General features: G+C 45.3%; 1 protein-coding gene and 1 long non-coding RNA gene across 2 annotated transcripts in view; one reads left to right on the top strand and one right to left on the bottom strand.

The window, feature by feature from the left end:
- Positions 1-1,009: 1,009 nt before the first annotated feature.
- LOC124243010 (uncharacterized) lies at positions 1,010-9,744 on the top strand. Its single transcript, XR_006889572.1, has 4 exons — positions 1,010-1,154; positions 5,280-5,398; positions 7,556-8,933; positions 9,362-9,744. It is a non-coding gene; the product is annotated as an uncharacterized LOC124243010 (long non-coding RNA).
- Positions 8,781-16,642, bottom strand: part of LOC124243009 (uncharacterized) — a 152,722-nt gene continuing 144,860 nt past the window's right edge. Inside the window, exon 68 of the mRNA XM_046668547.1 lies at positions 8,781-8,911. Coding sequence (XP_046524503.1) covers positions 8,907-8,911 — 5 coding nt within the window. The 3' untranslated portion in view covers positions 8,781-8,906. The remainder of the gene's footprint in view (positions 8,912-16,642) is intronic.

The following is a 16,642-nucleotide window of genomic DNA, read 5'->3' on the forward strand; positions in this document are numbered from 1 at the left end:
TGAGGGTATATAACCCCCACTTCTTTGGAGTGCTCTGTTCCTTTGTGGAAAGACTCTCCCGGGTTATAATCCTCAGATTTAAGCTCAGGATAAACTCACCCAAATTTTCATTTATAGATTGGTTATGGATTATTTTCGTCGACAGGGACTTCCTGACACCTAATGAAACTGCAGGAGTCCCAGGGCTGGGCCTGGGTCCTGGGAAACACTCACCTGGAAGTTAGGAAAAAGATAACACGGTATGTGGTATTCCTCATGAAAAAAGCCTTTTTCTCAGTTTTTAATCGTTCCATTCAAAAGTTCTGAGGGGTCCCAGGATATGCCGCCCCAAAATATGTTTCTTTGGTATAAGGATTACAGTCATGTGCTGAATAACGACGTTTTGGTCAATGACAGACTGCGTACACAACAGTGGTCCCATGAGATGGGTACCATAGAGCCTCGATCAGCAGTAGGCTGTGCCATCTAGGTTCGTGTAAGTGTGCTCTGTGATCTTCGCACGACAGTGAAATTGCCTAATGGCGCATTTCTGAGAATGCATCCCCGTCGTCAGGCAACACGTGACTGTACCGCAAGCTGATTATTCTGAGAATCAGCAGACACAGGCGAAGCTCTGAAATCAGAGCAGAGTTACCTTTTTGTACGAGACACTTACATTTATAAGGGAAATCTCCATTTGTAAGGGTGTCTCCCTCTGAACCTGCAGGAGGAAGATGGCTGCGCCTCTAGAAACTCTCATCGATGGAGAAGGCACTGGATTCTGCGTAACAAAGTTTAACCTGTAAACATAAGCGCTGCCCCACACCTTTCTTTTGTCTTTAGCTGCAGATGGTATGTAAGCTGGTGGCTTAGGCCACCTTGGGACTCAACTCATTTTCCCTAGTGTCTCCCATGTGTACAGGACGTAAACATGTTGACAAACTTCTGTCCATTTTTCTCTTGTTAACCTTTTATTACAGAGGTCTCAGCCAAAAGCTCAGAAGAGCAGAGGGAAAATTATTTTTCCTCCCCTACAGTTCCTGGTACACCCCACTTGCTCTGGAGCCTGCAGACAGCATCCTGGAAAAATGGGCCAAAGCCAGCGGAGGGTAAAAATTCTTACCAAAGTCAGCTTTCCCGGATCTCTGCCTGCAGTGCCCGGTTGAGAGAGGAAGGTAAGCATTTCTTGTCCTTTCCTTTCCAAATTCAGATCAGCAAGAGAAATGCATTTGTAAAAATTAGTTTTTTGATTGTTTCTCATCCCTTTCTTCGGATCTGGGCTTGCGCACAGGATCATTTCTCTCAGGTGGGAACAACTTCTTTTAATGTCTCTTGCACGGAGGGCCTGGTGGTGACAAATTCTCTCATCTTTGCCTGAAATTTCTTTATTTTGCCTCATTTTTTTTTTTTGAGGAAAATTAGCCCTGAGCTAACATCTGCTGCCAATCCTCCTCACTTTTACTTAGGAAGACTGGCCCTGAGCTAACATCCATGCCCATCTTCCTCTACTTTATATGTGGGACGCCTGCCACAGCATGGCTTTGGCCAAGTGGTGCCATGTCTGCACCCGGGACCCGAACTGGTGAACCCCAGGCCGCCGAAGCGGAACGTGCACACTTAACTGCTGCGCCACCGGGCCGGCCCCTTGCCTCATTTTTGACTGATGCTTTTGTTGGATATAAAATAGTAGGTTGACTGTGTTCTCCACCAGTCGTTCCAATTTCTTCTGGCTTCCACTGTTTCTAACGGATTCAGCTGCATCATTCTTCTTGTTCCCATGAACGTAATGTCTCTTTTGTCATCTGGCTGCTTTTAAGCTTTTCTCTTCCTCGTGAGTTTCCACCGGTTTGACTGTGACGTGCCCAGGTGTCGTGTTCTTTGTATGAATCCTGTTGGGATTTGCTGAGCTTCTCAGATCTGTGGGTTGGTCTCTTTCATCGGTTTTGATAAATCACAGGCTGTTATCTCTCCAGATCTTCTTCTGCCCTCTTCTCCCTTTCTCCTCCCTCTGGGACGCCACTTACACGTGCAGTAGACAAATGGACACCGTCCTGCATGTCTCAGACATTCGTTCTTTATTTCTTTCTTCCTTTCGTTCTCTCTCCATTTTTAGTTCTTGTTTCTTTCCGTGCTTCAGTTTGGATAATTCCGACTGACCCGTCTTCAAATGCGCTGATGCTTTCTTGAGCTGTGCCCAGTCTGCTCTTAAATCCATCCGATGGATCTTCATTTCAGATATGTGTATGTTTCAATTCTAAAACTTCTATTTGGTTCTTTTATAGTTTCCATTTCATGTTATTTATATGTTAAATTTAAGAAGTTCCTTTATTAACGGCTTTATCTTTATACCATAAAGATCACCCATTTTACACGCACAATTCGATGACGTTTAGTGAATTTATGACGTTGTGCTGCCATCAGTACCTTCCCGTTTTAGGACGTTTCCATCACCCCCACGAGAGTCCCTGTGCCCATTCGCACTCACTCCCTGTTCCTGCCCACAGCCCCAGGCAGCCACTAACCTGCTTTCTGTCTTCATCGATTTTCCTTCTCTGGACATTTCATACCAATGGAATCATATGATATGTGGCCTTTTGCATCCAGCTTCTTTCACTTCACATAATGTTTTTGGGATTCACCTCGGTCGTCGCAGGTTTCAGGACTCACTTGCTTTTTATTGCTGAGCAGCATTCCACAGTATGGACACACCGCAGTTTGTCTGTCCATTCACCAGTCGATGGGCATTTGCATGGACCTACCACGATTTGTTCACCATTTAGCAGTTGACGGGCGTTTGTGTTCAAGTGTTAGCGTGAGCGTCTGTTTTCACTTCTCTTGGGTGCACACCTGGGAGTCAAACTGCTGACCCGTCGGGGAAATTCATCTTCAACTTCTTAAGAAATTGCCAACCTGTTTTCCAGAGTGGCCACGCCATCTCGCGTCCCCACCAGCACGTGTGAGGGCTGTGGTCCCACGTGCCCCCAGCGCCCGCTGATGATGGTTACATCTTAGCGTGGGAACCTTCTGGATAAGGACATATGCAGTGTGCCTTTTTTCACATTGGATGTGTTTTGAAGCCTCCAGCAGCTTTTAAAGGATTTTCTCGTATAGATCGTATACATGGTGGTGCGTTTATTTCTGGGAGTTTATTTTTAGGAGGTGCTGTTATAAGTGGGACGTTTTCTCCTTTTTCTGTTCACTTTTCCGACGGCTTGTTGTTTGTACATAGGGAGGTGGGGTTTGGGGATGTGGCTGACTTCCGGGAAACCATCCTGTGGTAGGTTGGGCTCCCTCCCTTCCCCCTCCCACCATGAGACTTGCGGGATGGTGGTTTCTTTCTAACAACTTTCTCAGTTTCTTCTGGTATAGTTAGAGATTTTCTCTTTTGGTATTTGTTGGATTTTTTTCTTCCCACCCGGAAAATATCCATTTCCTCTAGGTTTTCAAGTTTCCTTGCCTAGACAGCCTTTGAGGTCCCCTCCTTGTCTTGATGAGGTCAGCCACCCCAGACACGCTTCCAAGTTGGTCTTAGAGAAAGAGGCTAAGACACACATCCCTCCCAGAGGCCCTGAGGCAGTGAAGTCACTGGAAAGCGTCCTTCACATTCAGTGACCAAAGATCTTGCTCCTGTCCCAGCTCTGACTCTGAGCTTGCTGGCCGGAGGGCTTCAGGGTGACCTCATTTCCACCCACTCCTTCCGTCTTTAAAAATAATTGAGAGGTGGGGTTGGGTAATGAAGCTGGCTCAGTTTTTCCTAAGATGAGTGTTGACCGGGTCCGTCTCCTCCTCGCTTCAACAACCGTCAAACGTGAGCAGTTTCTCCTCCCCCCTCTCTGTTCAGGTTACACTCAGTGGCCACATTTAATTTGGTCACAACCCACTGGATGGCAAGAATGGGCCTGATGGAGGTGAAGCAGAACAGAAGAGCCACCTGGAAATATGCCACTTGGGCATAAGCATTATTTTGAGCTGAAGGCATTTGAGCAGCCGCAGATACAGGAAAAGCTCTCCACGCTCCCCCTATTTGCCTAAAAGCAGGACCTAAATTTGTTGAGGCACCCCTCCTCTTTTTTTTTTTTTTTTGAGGAAGATTAGCCCTGAGCTAACATCTGCCGCCACTCCTCTTCTTTTTGCTGAGGAAGCCTGGCCCTGAGCGCACATCCGTGCCCATCTTCCTCTACTTTATGTGTGGGATGCCTGCCACAGCATGGCTTGCCAAGCGTTGCCATGTCCACACCCAGGATCCAAACCGGGGAAGCCCAGGCCGCTGAAGCCAAACGTACGCACCTAAGTGCGCCACTGGGCCGGCCCCTCCCGCTCCTCTTTCTGATGCGGGCTCGGTGAGCCGAGGAGTCGAAAGAAAGATTTCTTGGACTCTTAAGATCTGGCAGTAGTGCTCTTTTATTTAGAGAATAGTGTGGAATAGCATGGGGACAGGACCCATGGGCAGTCAGAGCTGCTGCGTGGGGACAGGGCCCACGGGCAGGAGGAGCTGCTGCTGCCGCTTCTGCTGCAAAGTTGGGTGGAGAGTAAGGCTAAATTTAAGGCATAGGTATGTGAGTTATCTCTTTACAAGACAAAGGAAAGAATATGTAAAAAAGTTAAAATGGTATCAGTGCCGGTAGGGTCCGGCCATTGGGCAGTCCCACAACTTTTAGATAAGAATCAAATCGGATTGAGTAAATGGCCAGAAGCCACCGCCCTAAATCAGTTACATGAGGTTACCAGACAGTAACCAACTTAACTTCTTGTCTTTGGCATTGATTAAAAGTTTGTAGAGATAAGGTCATCTCCCTTCTTCCTGGCACAGAGAGGGAGGCAACTTTACAGATGGAGGTTTCCCTTAGAAATGTAAATGTCTCCCAACAAAGGGCAAGCAAACTCCGCTCCTCGGAGCCTGCTTCTCATCTGCAGTCTTAAAAGTAACCAGCCTAAAATCCTCATCATTTCTACCAGGAGGGACAGAGTTAATGACTAGAGACAATTCTAGACCCTTATGGGCACCAGAGGAATCTACATAGCAAGCCCTGCTGAAAACCACCCTTCTCTACCTCGTTCCCCACATATTTACCTTCCCACACAGTTTACTGCCCCTGGAGCCTCAAAGTCCTTTCCTTTGTCTTGTGGCTTCTCTAAAACCATGTTGTTCTTTTGTTAAGATGCTACGTAAGTAAGCCCCTGGTCTAACCACCCCTTTGAGTTGCTCATCTCTGAGGGCTCCCACGTCCACGCTGGATGCACGTGCTCATAAACATCTGTTTTTCTCTTTCAATCTGTCTTTTTGTCTGCCTAATTTACAGGGCCCTGGCCAGAGAAGTAAGATGGGGAGTGGAAAAAGGTTTTCACCCTCCCATGCAGAGGCTTTTTCCAGAAAGTGACCTGCATGCTTTTCTCCCTGAAGATAGAACGCCAGCTTCAAGTAAGAAGGGGTGCCTGCCTCCTTCTCCTCTTCCTCCCTCACTGCTGTCTCCACCTCCTCGCTCGCCCTCCAGGCTTCTGCCCCTTTAAATATGTGCTGCTCACTGCTGCCCCCTCCCCCCCAGCCATTGCAGAAAAAAAAATTCCTTTGAGCCTCTTTGTCCTTCCTTCCTTTCTTTTTCTCATTTTTAAAATTGTGGTAAAACATACGTAACATAAAATTTACCATTTCAATCCTTTTTAAGTGTATAATTCAGTGGCATGAAGTATATTCACAATGCTGTGCAAACATCACCACCATCCACCTCCAGAACTTTCTCATCTTCCCAAACTGACACTCTGTACCCAGCACCGCTCCCCCCCCTCCCCCGACCCCCCAACCACCATCTACTTTCTGTCTTCATGGTTTTGACTACGTCTAGGGACCTCAGATGAGTGGAATCCTACAGGATTTGTCTGTTGTGTCTGACTTATTTCCCTGAGCATAATGTCCTCAAGGTTCATTCATGCTGGAGTGTGTGTCAGCATTTCCTTCCTTTTTGAGGCTGAATAGTATTCTATTGTATGGATGGATGTCCTAATTTTGGTTTTATTCATTCATCCCTCAGTGGACCCTTGGGTAGCTTCTTCCCTCCCTCCCTTCCTGCTTTCCTTCCATATTTAAAAATCTCTGGGAAGAAGAGCATCGTAAATATTACAAAGGGAATTTTAAAAGAGAAATAATCACCTGCAATGTCTCGCCCTTCCTATAGGAACTCTTTCCATTTTCCTCGATTCCCTGCCAGGTTTGGGTCCATATAGTCTTTTTTTTTTTGCTGAGGAAGATTGTCACTGAGCTAACATTCATGCCTATCTTCCTCTATTTTGTATGTGGGACGCCACCACAGCATGGCTTGATGACTCATGTGTAGGTCCACGCCCGGGATCTGAACCCACAAACCCTGGGCACCAAAGTGGAAGGAGCGAACTTAACCACTATGCCACCAGGCCGGGCCCCATATACAGTTATTCTTGGTGCAAATTTTTATGCAGTCTTCTGCTCTACTTGGAGCTTAATCTTTTTTCCATGTGAATACATTTCCTCATGTTGTTTTTTGACAAATGAGTTCAAGATAGCATATGCAATTAATATGCCACAACTTTGAAAAACCATTTCCCTGTTGGTTGTTCATAATTTTCAGCATTTTGAATAATGAAATTATTTTGAAATTTTTTGGAATCATTTCTATTTCCCTTCCCTCCCTCATTTTGAATAAGGTCCCAGGAGTGGGCTTATTAAATCAAAGGAATAAATGGTTTTAAGACTTTCGAAACACACTACGGAGGTTGTCCTCATTGAAAGTGCCATTTACAGAATTCGAGGCTCGCAGCCTCCCCAGTTCTGGGTATTATTATTTAAATCCCTATTTTGCAATGTAACAGGTAAAGTTATAATTGTTATTTTCATTCCCGTTAGATTACCAGTCAAGTTAAAATTTCTGCCTCCTCCTCGGTTGTGTTTTTCCTCTTTCGAACTGCCCACCTCCTCTCCTTTAACAAATTATCTCACGGAGACTCCGTTTTTTCAGAATTTATTTGTACTTGCTCTCTATCTGCTGTAGACATGAATATTTATAGGTGTTTCTAATGGAATCCTTTCTTCTCTCATCTGTTTTTCTGTAAATTCTGCACACGTGTGGGGTGTTGATGTTGACAAGTCTGCCTTGAGACAGGGGAGTGGTGTCTCCTTCCCTGGGTCTCTGCGGGGCCCAGCCCACGGCCGTGTCCCTGGTCAGTGCGGGGTGGACAGCGTGGGAGGCAGGCTGGAAGTCGCCAGTTTTGTTTCTGGACTGGAAATCACTGATCCATTGAGCAGATTTAGAAACCCACTGGTTGCGTCGTTGCAAACTGTGAGCGCATCAAACTGAACTGCTCAGGGCCCCCCCTGCCCCCCAATTCCAGCGACTTGCTTTCCGTCGTGAACTCTCTCCTTTCCCCTCTTCCTGGTCTGAGCTCCAGCAACAGGGCCCAGCACAGCGCTTCCCCCCGTTGTGGGTACATTTCTGACAGTGCGTGACACGGCTTCTGGGGCGTTTTAAGGTGTATGAGGAAAAAATGAACAAGCACTACGTATTACGGCTTGGGGCAGGGCTGAAGTTCACCAGACTCTTTCTTAAAGGGCGGATGACACGGCACAAAGCTACTGGGAAAGTGGAAGATGGATGACTGAGGTTGGGCAGCCCATGCCCTGCTCAGTGCCGGCCCGGCCGTCTGCTGGCAGTGTGACCTTGGGTGAGTGCCCTGGGCTCTCTGAGCCTACTGCTTCTTCCATTACATGGGGCCATCCCTTCCTCGTTGGGCTATTAAAAGGTCTAAGAAAAGGTCAAGTGTCTTTCAAAGAACAGGGCCTGGATTCCGTGCTCTCTGGGTTGTAACCCGTGACACCATGGCCCTCGCTCAATTAACGAGAACCCTCCTCCTGACCCTTTTCCCTCCAGAGGTGGGAATGTGCAGGACCAGCTCCCCGTTCCCCTACCCTCCATCTTCTAAAGATTCTAGAACTCTCTAGATGTCCCTCTTCTAAACTTTATTAAGCACCTGCTGCATGCCAGGGGTTTACGTGGGGGGTGGGCGGACAACTGCGTCTGGCCTTCTGCTTGCCCCCGTCCTCATGGCTGACACTTTGCCCTCTGCTCTAGAATCTGGACCCCGGGACTGGGTGTAGAGAGGGCTCGAGGGGGCCCCCTGCGGGTGGGCAGGTTTCCCAGCCCCCCAGCCTCCCGGTCTCTCCAGCAGACGGTCGGCCGCAGCCACCCAACGGACGAGTTCGTGGATTCCACCAGCCTTATGTTTTGGTTGAACATTCAAGGGACAAGCCTGCCACCCAAAGAAAGAACGACTTGGAGCGCCGTCTCCTTGGGGCCTGAGCGCCTCGTGCCCACGGCACGTGTCTGTGGAGACCGGCCCTTCAGGAAGGAGGGCTTTTCAAACACCCCCCGGAATGTTCCGTTCCAGATTCAGTAGCGACCCCAAAGAGGGAAGCTCCCCAACTGGGCTTGTGATGAAGGATCTGGGGCCATCAGCCCGCCTCAAGGAACCTCACGCCTCAGGGGAGACCCCTGCGGAGGGCAGAGGAAGCTAGGGAGACCCCGGGGGCAGCCCGGCTCACACCACGGAGGCCTCAGCTGAGCAAGTGAGAAACAGCCAGGACAAGGACAGTGGGCAGACTGGAGGCCCCGCCCAGAGGTGGGTCCAGCGGCCAGGCTGTCTCCTAGATGATAGGTATTGAGGAAGGTGGAGAATTATCCAGACCAGCTGTGGTCTTTCTTGTCCCCAGAAGCATTCTGAAGCATTGGCAAACTGCTCCTTCTGGTATCTGGAGCCAGCACCCTCTTCTCTGAGCCCCCCGGTGTCTCGTGCTGGTTGTTCCGTCCTGGCCAAGAATCTTGACCTTGCTGCGGAGCTGGGCTTGTGGTGGAAGGTGAAGGACTTTGAAATCTTGGCAGCCTGGTGCCGGCTTAAGGAAAATCTCAAACTGGGAAGAAAAGAGAAGGGAGGTAAGGCTGTGCCGTGGGCCCCCTGTTTCCTGGAATTGCGCTGGAGGCCCCATTACATCCCTGGCACTCTGCAGGCCCAGCACTGTCAGGCCAAGAGCGGCCCTCGTCCAAAGGACATCCCCCTCTTTGGAAAGGCAGCAGGTTAGGGTTAGACGGGTCCCTACACCTGGGAGACAGAACCCGGGCATGGTCCCCCCATCAGGGGTTCCCAGCGGAGGGGAAGGGCTGAACCTCGGCACAAGATGCTTTGGGAGGACAGAGGACGCACTGAACCCCAACTGGGGGAGGCGGTGCAGGGAAGTCCGGAATCGATGCCTGAACTGAATCCTGAGGGTGAAGAGAGGGTATCCAGGCCACAAAAGCAGCAGGGGCGTGAGGATGGTTCTAGAACATTTGGTGACCCCTGAATGATTTCTTTCCACTTTCAGAAAGAGTCCACCTCAGCCCCTGGATCTCTGGGTCCCACAGAAGCGCAGATCTCATCAACTTAGGGGTCACAGATCTGGGCAGAGCCCCTGTGCCCTCTCTAGGGTGGTCGTCATTGGCAGGTGAGTTTTACCAGCGTCTTGCTTTCCAATCTCTGTGCTTTACCTCTTTCTCTGGTCTTCCTGAGTGGGACAGGATCCTAATACAACGGGCAATGGAAGCACAGACAGAGAGTGTCTTTATCTTGTCACCGACTTTAAAGGGAATGTTCAGATTTTTCACCACCGTGCGTGATGTTCAAGGCCGTACCCCAAACTCCTCACGCTATCAGGTCAAGGAAGGTCCCTCTTGTCCCTCATTTGCTAGGAGAATTTTCAAAAGTAAAGTATGAGTATTGGAGAATTTTATTAAATGCCTTTTCTGTCATCTATTGAGATTTTATTTTTGGTTCTTTTTAGATATATTATGCTTTTAATAGTTTCTAGTTCCCGGCCAAAATTTTCAGTCTGTGTCAGATAAACCCAGTTTTGAATTCCTGTGGGTTTGGGTCTATTGTATGTACCGTTTCTTGCTCTTAGAATTCCGTCTCCTTAAGTGTGTTTGTTTCTTGTTTTTGTTTTTTAAGGGAAGATTTGCCCTAAGCTAACATCTGTTGCCAATCTTCCTCTTTTCTTCCTTTTTCCCCCTCAAAGCCCCAGTACATAGTTGTAAGTTCTTCTGGTTCTTCCGTGTGAGCCACTTCCACAGCATGGCTACTGACAGACGAGTGGTGTGGTTCTGCACCCAGGAAACGAACCCGGGCTGCTGAAGGGAAGCAAGGCGAACTTTAACCACTAGGCCATCAGGACTGGCTCCTAAGTGTGTTCGTTCTTACAATGACAGTGTTTGTAAGGACAGGGTTCACTGTTGTATCCCCATGCCTCGCGTGGAGCAGGTGCTCTGAAAACGTTTTGTAATGAAAAAAACGTTGGTGGTAAAATACACCTCACGTAAAATCTACTAGCTTAACCATTTACAAGTGCATAGTTCAGTGGTATTACGGACACTCGCATCGTTGTGAACCACCTCCAGAACTCTTTTTCATCTTGCAAAACTGAAACTCTGCCCCCATTAAAAAACAACCCCCCATCCTCCCCTCCCCAGCCCATGGCAACCACCCTTCTACTTTCTGTCTCGTGAATTGGACTATTCTGGGTGCCTCAGATGAGTGGGATGGTGCAGTATTTGTCTCTTTGTGACTGGCTTATCCCAGTTAGCATAACGCCCTTCAGGTTCATCCATGTTGTAGCAGGTGTCAGAATGTCCTTCCTTTGTGAGGCTGAACAACATTCCCTTGTATGTATGTACCACATTTTCTTTATCCATTCATCTGTCCACAGACACTCGGGTTGCTTCCACCTTTGGGCTATTGTGACTAACACCGCTATGAACACAGCTGTATAAACATCTCTTTGAGACTTTGGCTTTCAATTCTTTTGGATATATTCCCAGAAGGAGAATTGCTGGATCATATGGTCATTTCATTCTTAATTTCTTGAAGGACTACCATACTGTTTTCCATAGTGTCTGCACCATTTTATATTTCTATCAACGGTGCACAATAGTTCCAAATTCTCCACATCCTTGCTAACACTTACTATTTCCTAAGTTTTTTTTTTTTTTTATTAATGTTATGATAGATTACAACCTTGTGAGATTTCAGTTGTACATTTTTGTTAGTCATGTTGTGGGTACACCACTTCCCCCTCTGTGCCCTCCCCCCACCCCCCCTTTTCCCTGGTAACCACCGATCAGATCTCCTTATCAATATACTAATTTCCACCTATGAGTGGAGTCATATAGAGTTCGTCTTTCTCTGACTGGCTTATTTCGCTTAACATAATACCCTCAAGGTCCAACCACGTTGTTGTGAATGGGCCAATTTTGTCTTTTTTTATGGCTGAGTAGTATTCCATTGTGTATATATACCACATCTTCTTTATCCAATCATCAGTTTCTGGGCATGTAGGCTGGTTCCACGTCTTGGCTATTGTAAATAATGCTGCGATGAACATAGGGGTGCAACGGACTCTTGAGATTTCTGATATCAGGTTCTCAGGATAGATACCCACTAATGGGATGGCTGGGTCATAGGGTATTTCTATTTTTAACTTTTTGAGAAACCTCCATACTGTTTTCCATAGTGGCTGTACCAGTTTGCATTCCCACCAACAGTGTATGAGGGTTCCTCTTTCTCCACAACCTCTCCAACATTTGTCACTCTTGGTTTTGGATGTTTTTGCCAATCTAACGGGTGTAAGGTGATATCTTAGTGTAGTTTTGATTTGCATTTCCCTGATGATTAGCGATGATGAAGATCTTTTCATGTGTCTATTGGCCATATTCATATCTTTTGAGAAATGTCTGTTCATGTCCTCTGCCCATTTTTTGATCGGGTTGTTTGTTTTTTTGTTGTTAAGCCGTGTGAGTTCTTTGTATATTATGGAGATTAACCCTTTGTCGGATAAGTGGCTTGTAAATATTTTTTCCCAATTAGTGAGCTGTTTTTTTGTTTCAATCCTGTTTTCCCTTGCCTTGAAGAAGCTCTTTAGTCTGATGAAGTCCCATTTGTTTATTCTTTCTATTGTTTCCCTAAACTGAGGAATTACAGTGTCCAAAAAGATTCTTTTGAAACTGATGTCAAAGAGTGTACTGCCTATATTCTCTTCCAAAAGACTTATTGTCTCAGGCCTAATCTTTAGGTCTTTGATCCATTTTGAGTTTATTTTGGTGTGTGGTGAAAAAGACTGGTCAATTTTCAATCTTTTGCATGTGGCTGTCCAGTTTTCCCAGCACCATTTGTTGAAGAGACTTTCTTTTCTCCATTGTAGGCCCTCTGCTCCTTTGTCGAAGATTATCTGTCCATAGCTGTGTGGTTTTATCTCTGGGCTTTCAATTCTGTTCCATTGATCTGTGGACCTGTTTTTGTACCAGTACCATGCTGTTTTGATCACTGTAGCTTTGTAGTATGTTTTGAAATCGGGGATTGTGATTCCGCCGGCTTTGTTTTTCTTGCTCAGGATTGCTTTAGCAATTCACGGTCTTTTGTTGCCCCATATGAATTTTAGGATTGTTTGTTCAATTTCTGTGAAGAATGTTCTTGGGATTCTGATTGGGATAGCATTGAATCTGTATATTGCTTTAGGTAGTATGGACATTTGAACTATGTTTATTCTTCCAATCCATGTGCAAGGAATGTCTTTCCATCTCTTTATGTCATCGTCAATTTCTTTCAAGAAAGTCTTGTAGTTTTCATTGTATAGATCCTTCACTTCCTTGGTTAAGTTTATCCCAAGGTATTTTATTCTTTTCGTTGCGATTGTGAATGGGATTGAGTTCTTGAGTTCTTTTTCTGTTAGTTCATTGTTAGTGTATAGAAATGCTACTGATTTATGCACGTTAATTTTATACCCTGCTACTTTGCTGTAGTTGTTGATTATTTCTAATAGTTTTTCTGTGGATTCTTTGGGGTTTTCTATATATAAGATCATGTCGTCTGCAAACAACGAGAGTTTTACTTCTTCGTCACCTATTTGGATTCCTTTTATTTCTTTTTCCTGCCGAATTGCTCTGGCCAGCACCTCCAGTACTATGTTGAATAGGAGTGGTGAAAGTGGGCACCCTTGTCTTGTTCCTGTCCTCAGAGGGATGGCTTTCAGCTTTTGTCCATTGAGTATGATGTTGGCTGTGGGTCTATCATATATGGCCTTTATTATGTTGAGGTACTTTCCTTCTATACCCATTTTACTGAGGGTTTTTATCATAAATGGGTGTTGGATCTTGTCGAATGCTTTCTCTGCATCTATTGAGATGATCATGTGGTTTTTGTTTTTCATTTTGTTGATGTAGTGTATCACGTTGATTGACTTGCGGATGTTGAACCATCCCTGTGTCCCTGGTATAAATCCCACTTGATCATGGTGTATAATCTTTTTGATGTATTGCTGTAATCGGTTTGCCAAAATTTTGTTGAGGACTTTTGCATCTATGTTCATCAGTGATATCGGCCTGTAGTTCTCCTTCTTTGTGTTGTCCTTGTCAGGTTTGGGGATCAGAGTGATGTTGGCTTCATAGAATGTGTTAGGGAGTTCTCCATCTTTCTCAATTTTCTGGAACAGTTTGAGGAGAATAGGTATTAAGTCTTCTTTGAATGTTTGGTAGAATTCTCCAGAGAAGCCGTCTGGTCCTGGACTCTTATTTTTGGGGAGGTTTTTGATTACCGTTTCTATTTCCTTACTTGTGATTGGCCTATTCAGATTCTCCATTTCTTCCTGATTCAGTTTGGGGAGATTGTAGGAGTCTAGGAATTTGTCCATTTCTTCCAGGTTGTTCAATTTGTTGGCATATAGTTTTTCATAGTATTCTCTTATGATCTCTTGTATTTCATTGGTAGCTGTTGTGATTTCTCCTCTGTCATTCCTAATTTTATTAATTTGCGATTTCTCTCTTCTTTTCTTGGTGAGTCTGGCTAGGGGTTTGTCAATTTTGTTAATTCTTTCGAAGAACCAACTCTTTGTTTCATTGATCCTTTCTATTGTCTTTTTTGTTTCAATATCGTTTATTTCTGCTCTTATTTTTATTATTTCCCTCCTTCTACTGACTCTGGGCTTTGTTTGTTCTTCTTTTTCTAGTTCTGTTAGGTGTCGTTTGAGGTTGCTTACGTGAGCTTTTTCTTGTTTAGTGAGGTGAGCCTGTATTGCGATGAATTTCCCTCTTAGGACTGCTTTTGCTGCATCCCAAATGATTTGGTATGTCGTGTTCTCATTTTCATTAGTCTCCAGATAAAATTTGATTTCTTCTTTAATTTCTTCAATGATCCATTGTTTGTTGAGAAGCGTGTTGTTTAGTCTCCACATTTTTGCACCTTTCTCTGCTTTTTTCTTGTAGTTGATTTCTAGTTTAATAGCGTTATGATCAGAAAAGATGCTTGATATTATTTCAACTCTCTTGTATTTATTGATGTTTGCTTTGGTTCCCAAAATATGGTCAATCCTTGAGAATGTTCCATGTGCACTTGAGAAGAATGTGTAACCTGCTGTTTTTGGATGAAGTGTTCTATATATATCTATTAAGTCCATCTGGTCTAATTTTTCATTTAATTCCATTATTTCCTTGTTGATTTTCTGTCTGGATGTTCTGTCCATTGGTGTTAATGGGGTGTTGAGGTCCCCTACTATTATTGTATTGTTGATGTCTTCTTTTAGTTCTATTAAGAGTTGCTTTACAAATTTTGGTGCTCCTGTGTTGGGTGCATATATATTTATAAGTGTTATGTCATCTTGGTGGAGAGTCCCTTTTATCATTATATACTGTCCCTCTTTATCTTTCTTTATCTGTTTTGCTTTGAAATCTACCTTGTCTGATATTAGCATAGCGACACCTGCTTTCTTTTGTTCATTATTAGCTTGGAGTATTGTTCTCCATCCCTTCACTCTGAGTCTGTGTTTGTCTTTGGGGCTGAGGTGTGTTTCCTGGAGGCAGCATATTGTTGGATCTTGTTCTTTGATCCATCCTGCCACTCTGTGTCTTTTGATTGGGGAGTTCAATCCATTTACATTTAGAGTGATTATTGAGATGTGGGGGCCTACCACTACCATTTTGTGTCTTGTTCTCCGGTTTTCTTCAGTTTCCTTTGTTTCTCGTCCCATGGTTTAATCTGTTCTGATGTAGAGCTGCTACTCTCTGTTGTTGTCCTTCTACTTATCTCCTCTGCTCTTGGTTTTGTAGCCCCTTTCCTTTTTTGGATTTTTCAGGAATGAGGGTTTTCCTGAGGATTTCCTGAAGAGGAGGTTTTGTGGCAATGAACTCCCTTAATTTTTGTTTATCTGGGAAAGTTTTTATTTCTCCATCGTATTTGAAGGATATTTTCGCTGGGTAGAGAATTCTTGGCTGTAGATTTTTGTCCTTCAGATTTTTGAATATATCATTCCACTCTCTTCTAGCCTGTAAAGTTTCTGCTGAGAAATCTGCTGATAGCCTGATGGGGGTTCCTTTGTAGGTTAGTTTCTTTTGCCTGGCTGTCCTTAGTATTTTCTCCTTGTCGTTGACTTTTGCTAGCTTCACTACTATATGCCGTGGAGTTGATCTTCTTGCATTGATAAAGTTTGGAGATCTATTGGCTTCTGTCACCTGAAGATCCATCTCCCTCACCAGATTTGGGAAGTTCTCAGCCATTATTTCTTTGAATAGGCTTTCTGCCCCTTTCTCCTTCTCTTCTCCCTCTGGTATACCTATAATCCTTACGTTGCATCTCCTAATTGTGTCTGATAATTCTCGGAGAGTTTCTTCATTTCTTTTTAGTCTTGCTTCTCTCTCCTCCTCTGCCTGCAGCAATTCTATATTGCCATCTTCCAAATTGCTAATTCTTTCCTCCATATTATCGGCCCTACTGTTCAGAGCATCTAGATTTTTCTTAATCTCCTCTATTGTGTTCTTCATTTCCAATATTTCTGTTTGGTTCTTCTTTATCATATCAAACTCTTTTGTGACATAGCTCCTGAACTCGTTGAGTTGTCGATCAGAATTCTCTCTTAACTCATTGAGAATTTTAATGATGGCTGTTTTGAAGTCATCATCATTTAGGTTATATATCTCATTTTCTTTGGGATTGTTTTCTGTGTATTTGTTACTTTCTTTCTGTTCTGGAGATTTAATGTATTTTTTCATATTGCTTGATGTTGTTGATTTGTGCCTCCGCATGGAGATAGTTTAGTTGCTCCTTTCACTTGTTTCAGCTGCTGCGGTGGGGGAGCAGCTGTTTATACTGCACCAACCAGGAACCCTGTCCGCAGTTGCTAACTGGGCCTGGGCCCCTCCTCGTAGCCACAGTGGCCCTTTGGATTCCCTCCTCTGCCGTGGGGGCCGTCACAGGGGGGCTTCAGGCTGCTGGTGCCTACTGTTGCAGCCCACCTAGATGTGCTCTCTCCTTGGGGTCTGCAACGGTGTTATGGGCTTTTCCAGCAGCCGGGGTGGGATCACTTATATTTGTCGCTCCGTTGCTGTCGGCACCCACCAAATCTCACTTGTCCTCTATAGGTCGCAGGAGAGCTATTGGCATCTTCTACAGTCTGTGGTTAGTTCACCTAGCTATGCTGCTTTTGCCCTGGGGTCTTCCAGCCTTGTGGCTGGCGGCTGGGTGCCTTCTACTGGTGCTGTGCAGAGGCTTTCCCTAAGGCTGCTGTGAGCCTGTAGGGTTTCCCCCTAGGCTACGAAGCTGGGTCTCTGGAACTCCCCCCAGCCCCAGT

This window comes from Equus quagga, chromosome 7, assembly GCF_021613505.1.
Source record: "Equus quagga isolate Etosha38 chromosome 7, UCLA_HA_Equagga_1.0, whole genome shotgun sequence".
Lineage (NCBI taxonomy): Eukaryota > Metazoa > Chordata > Mammalia > Perissodactyla > Equidae > Equus > Equus quagga.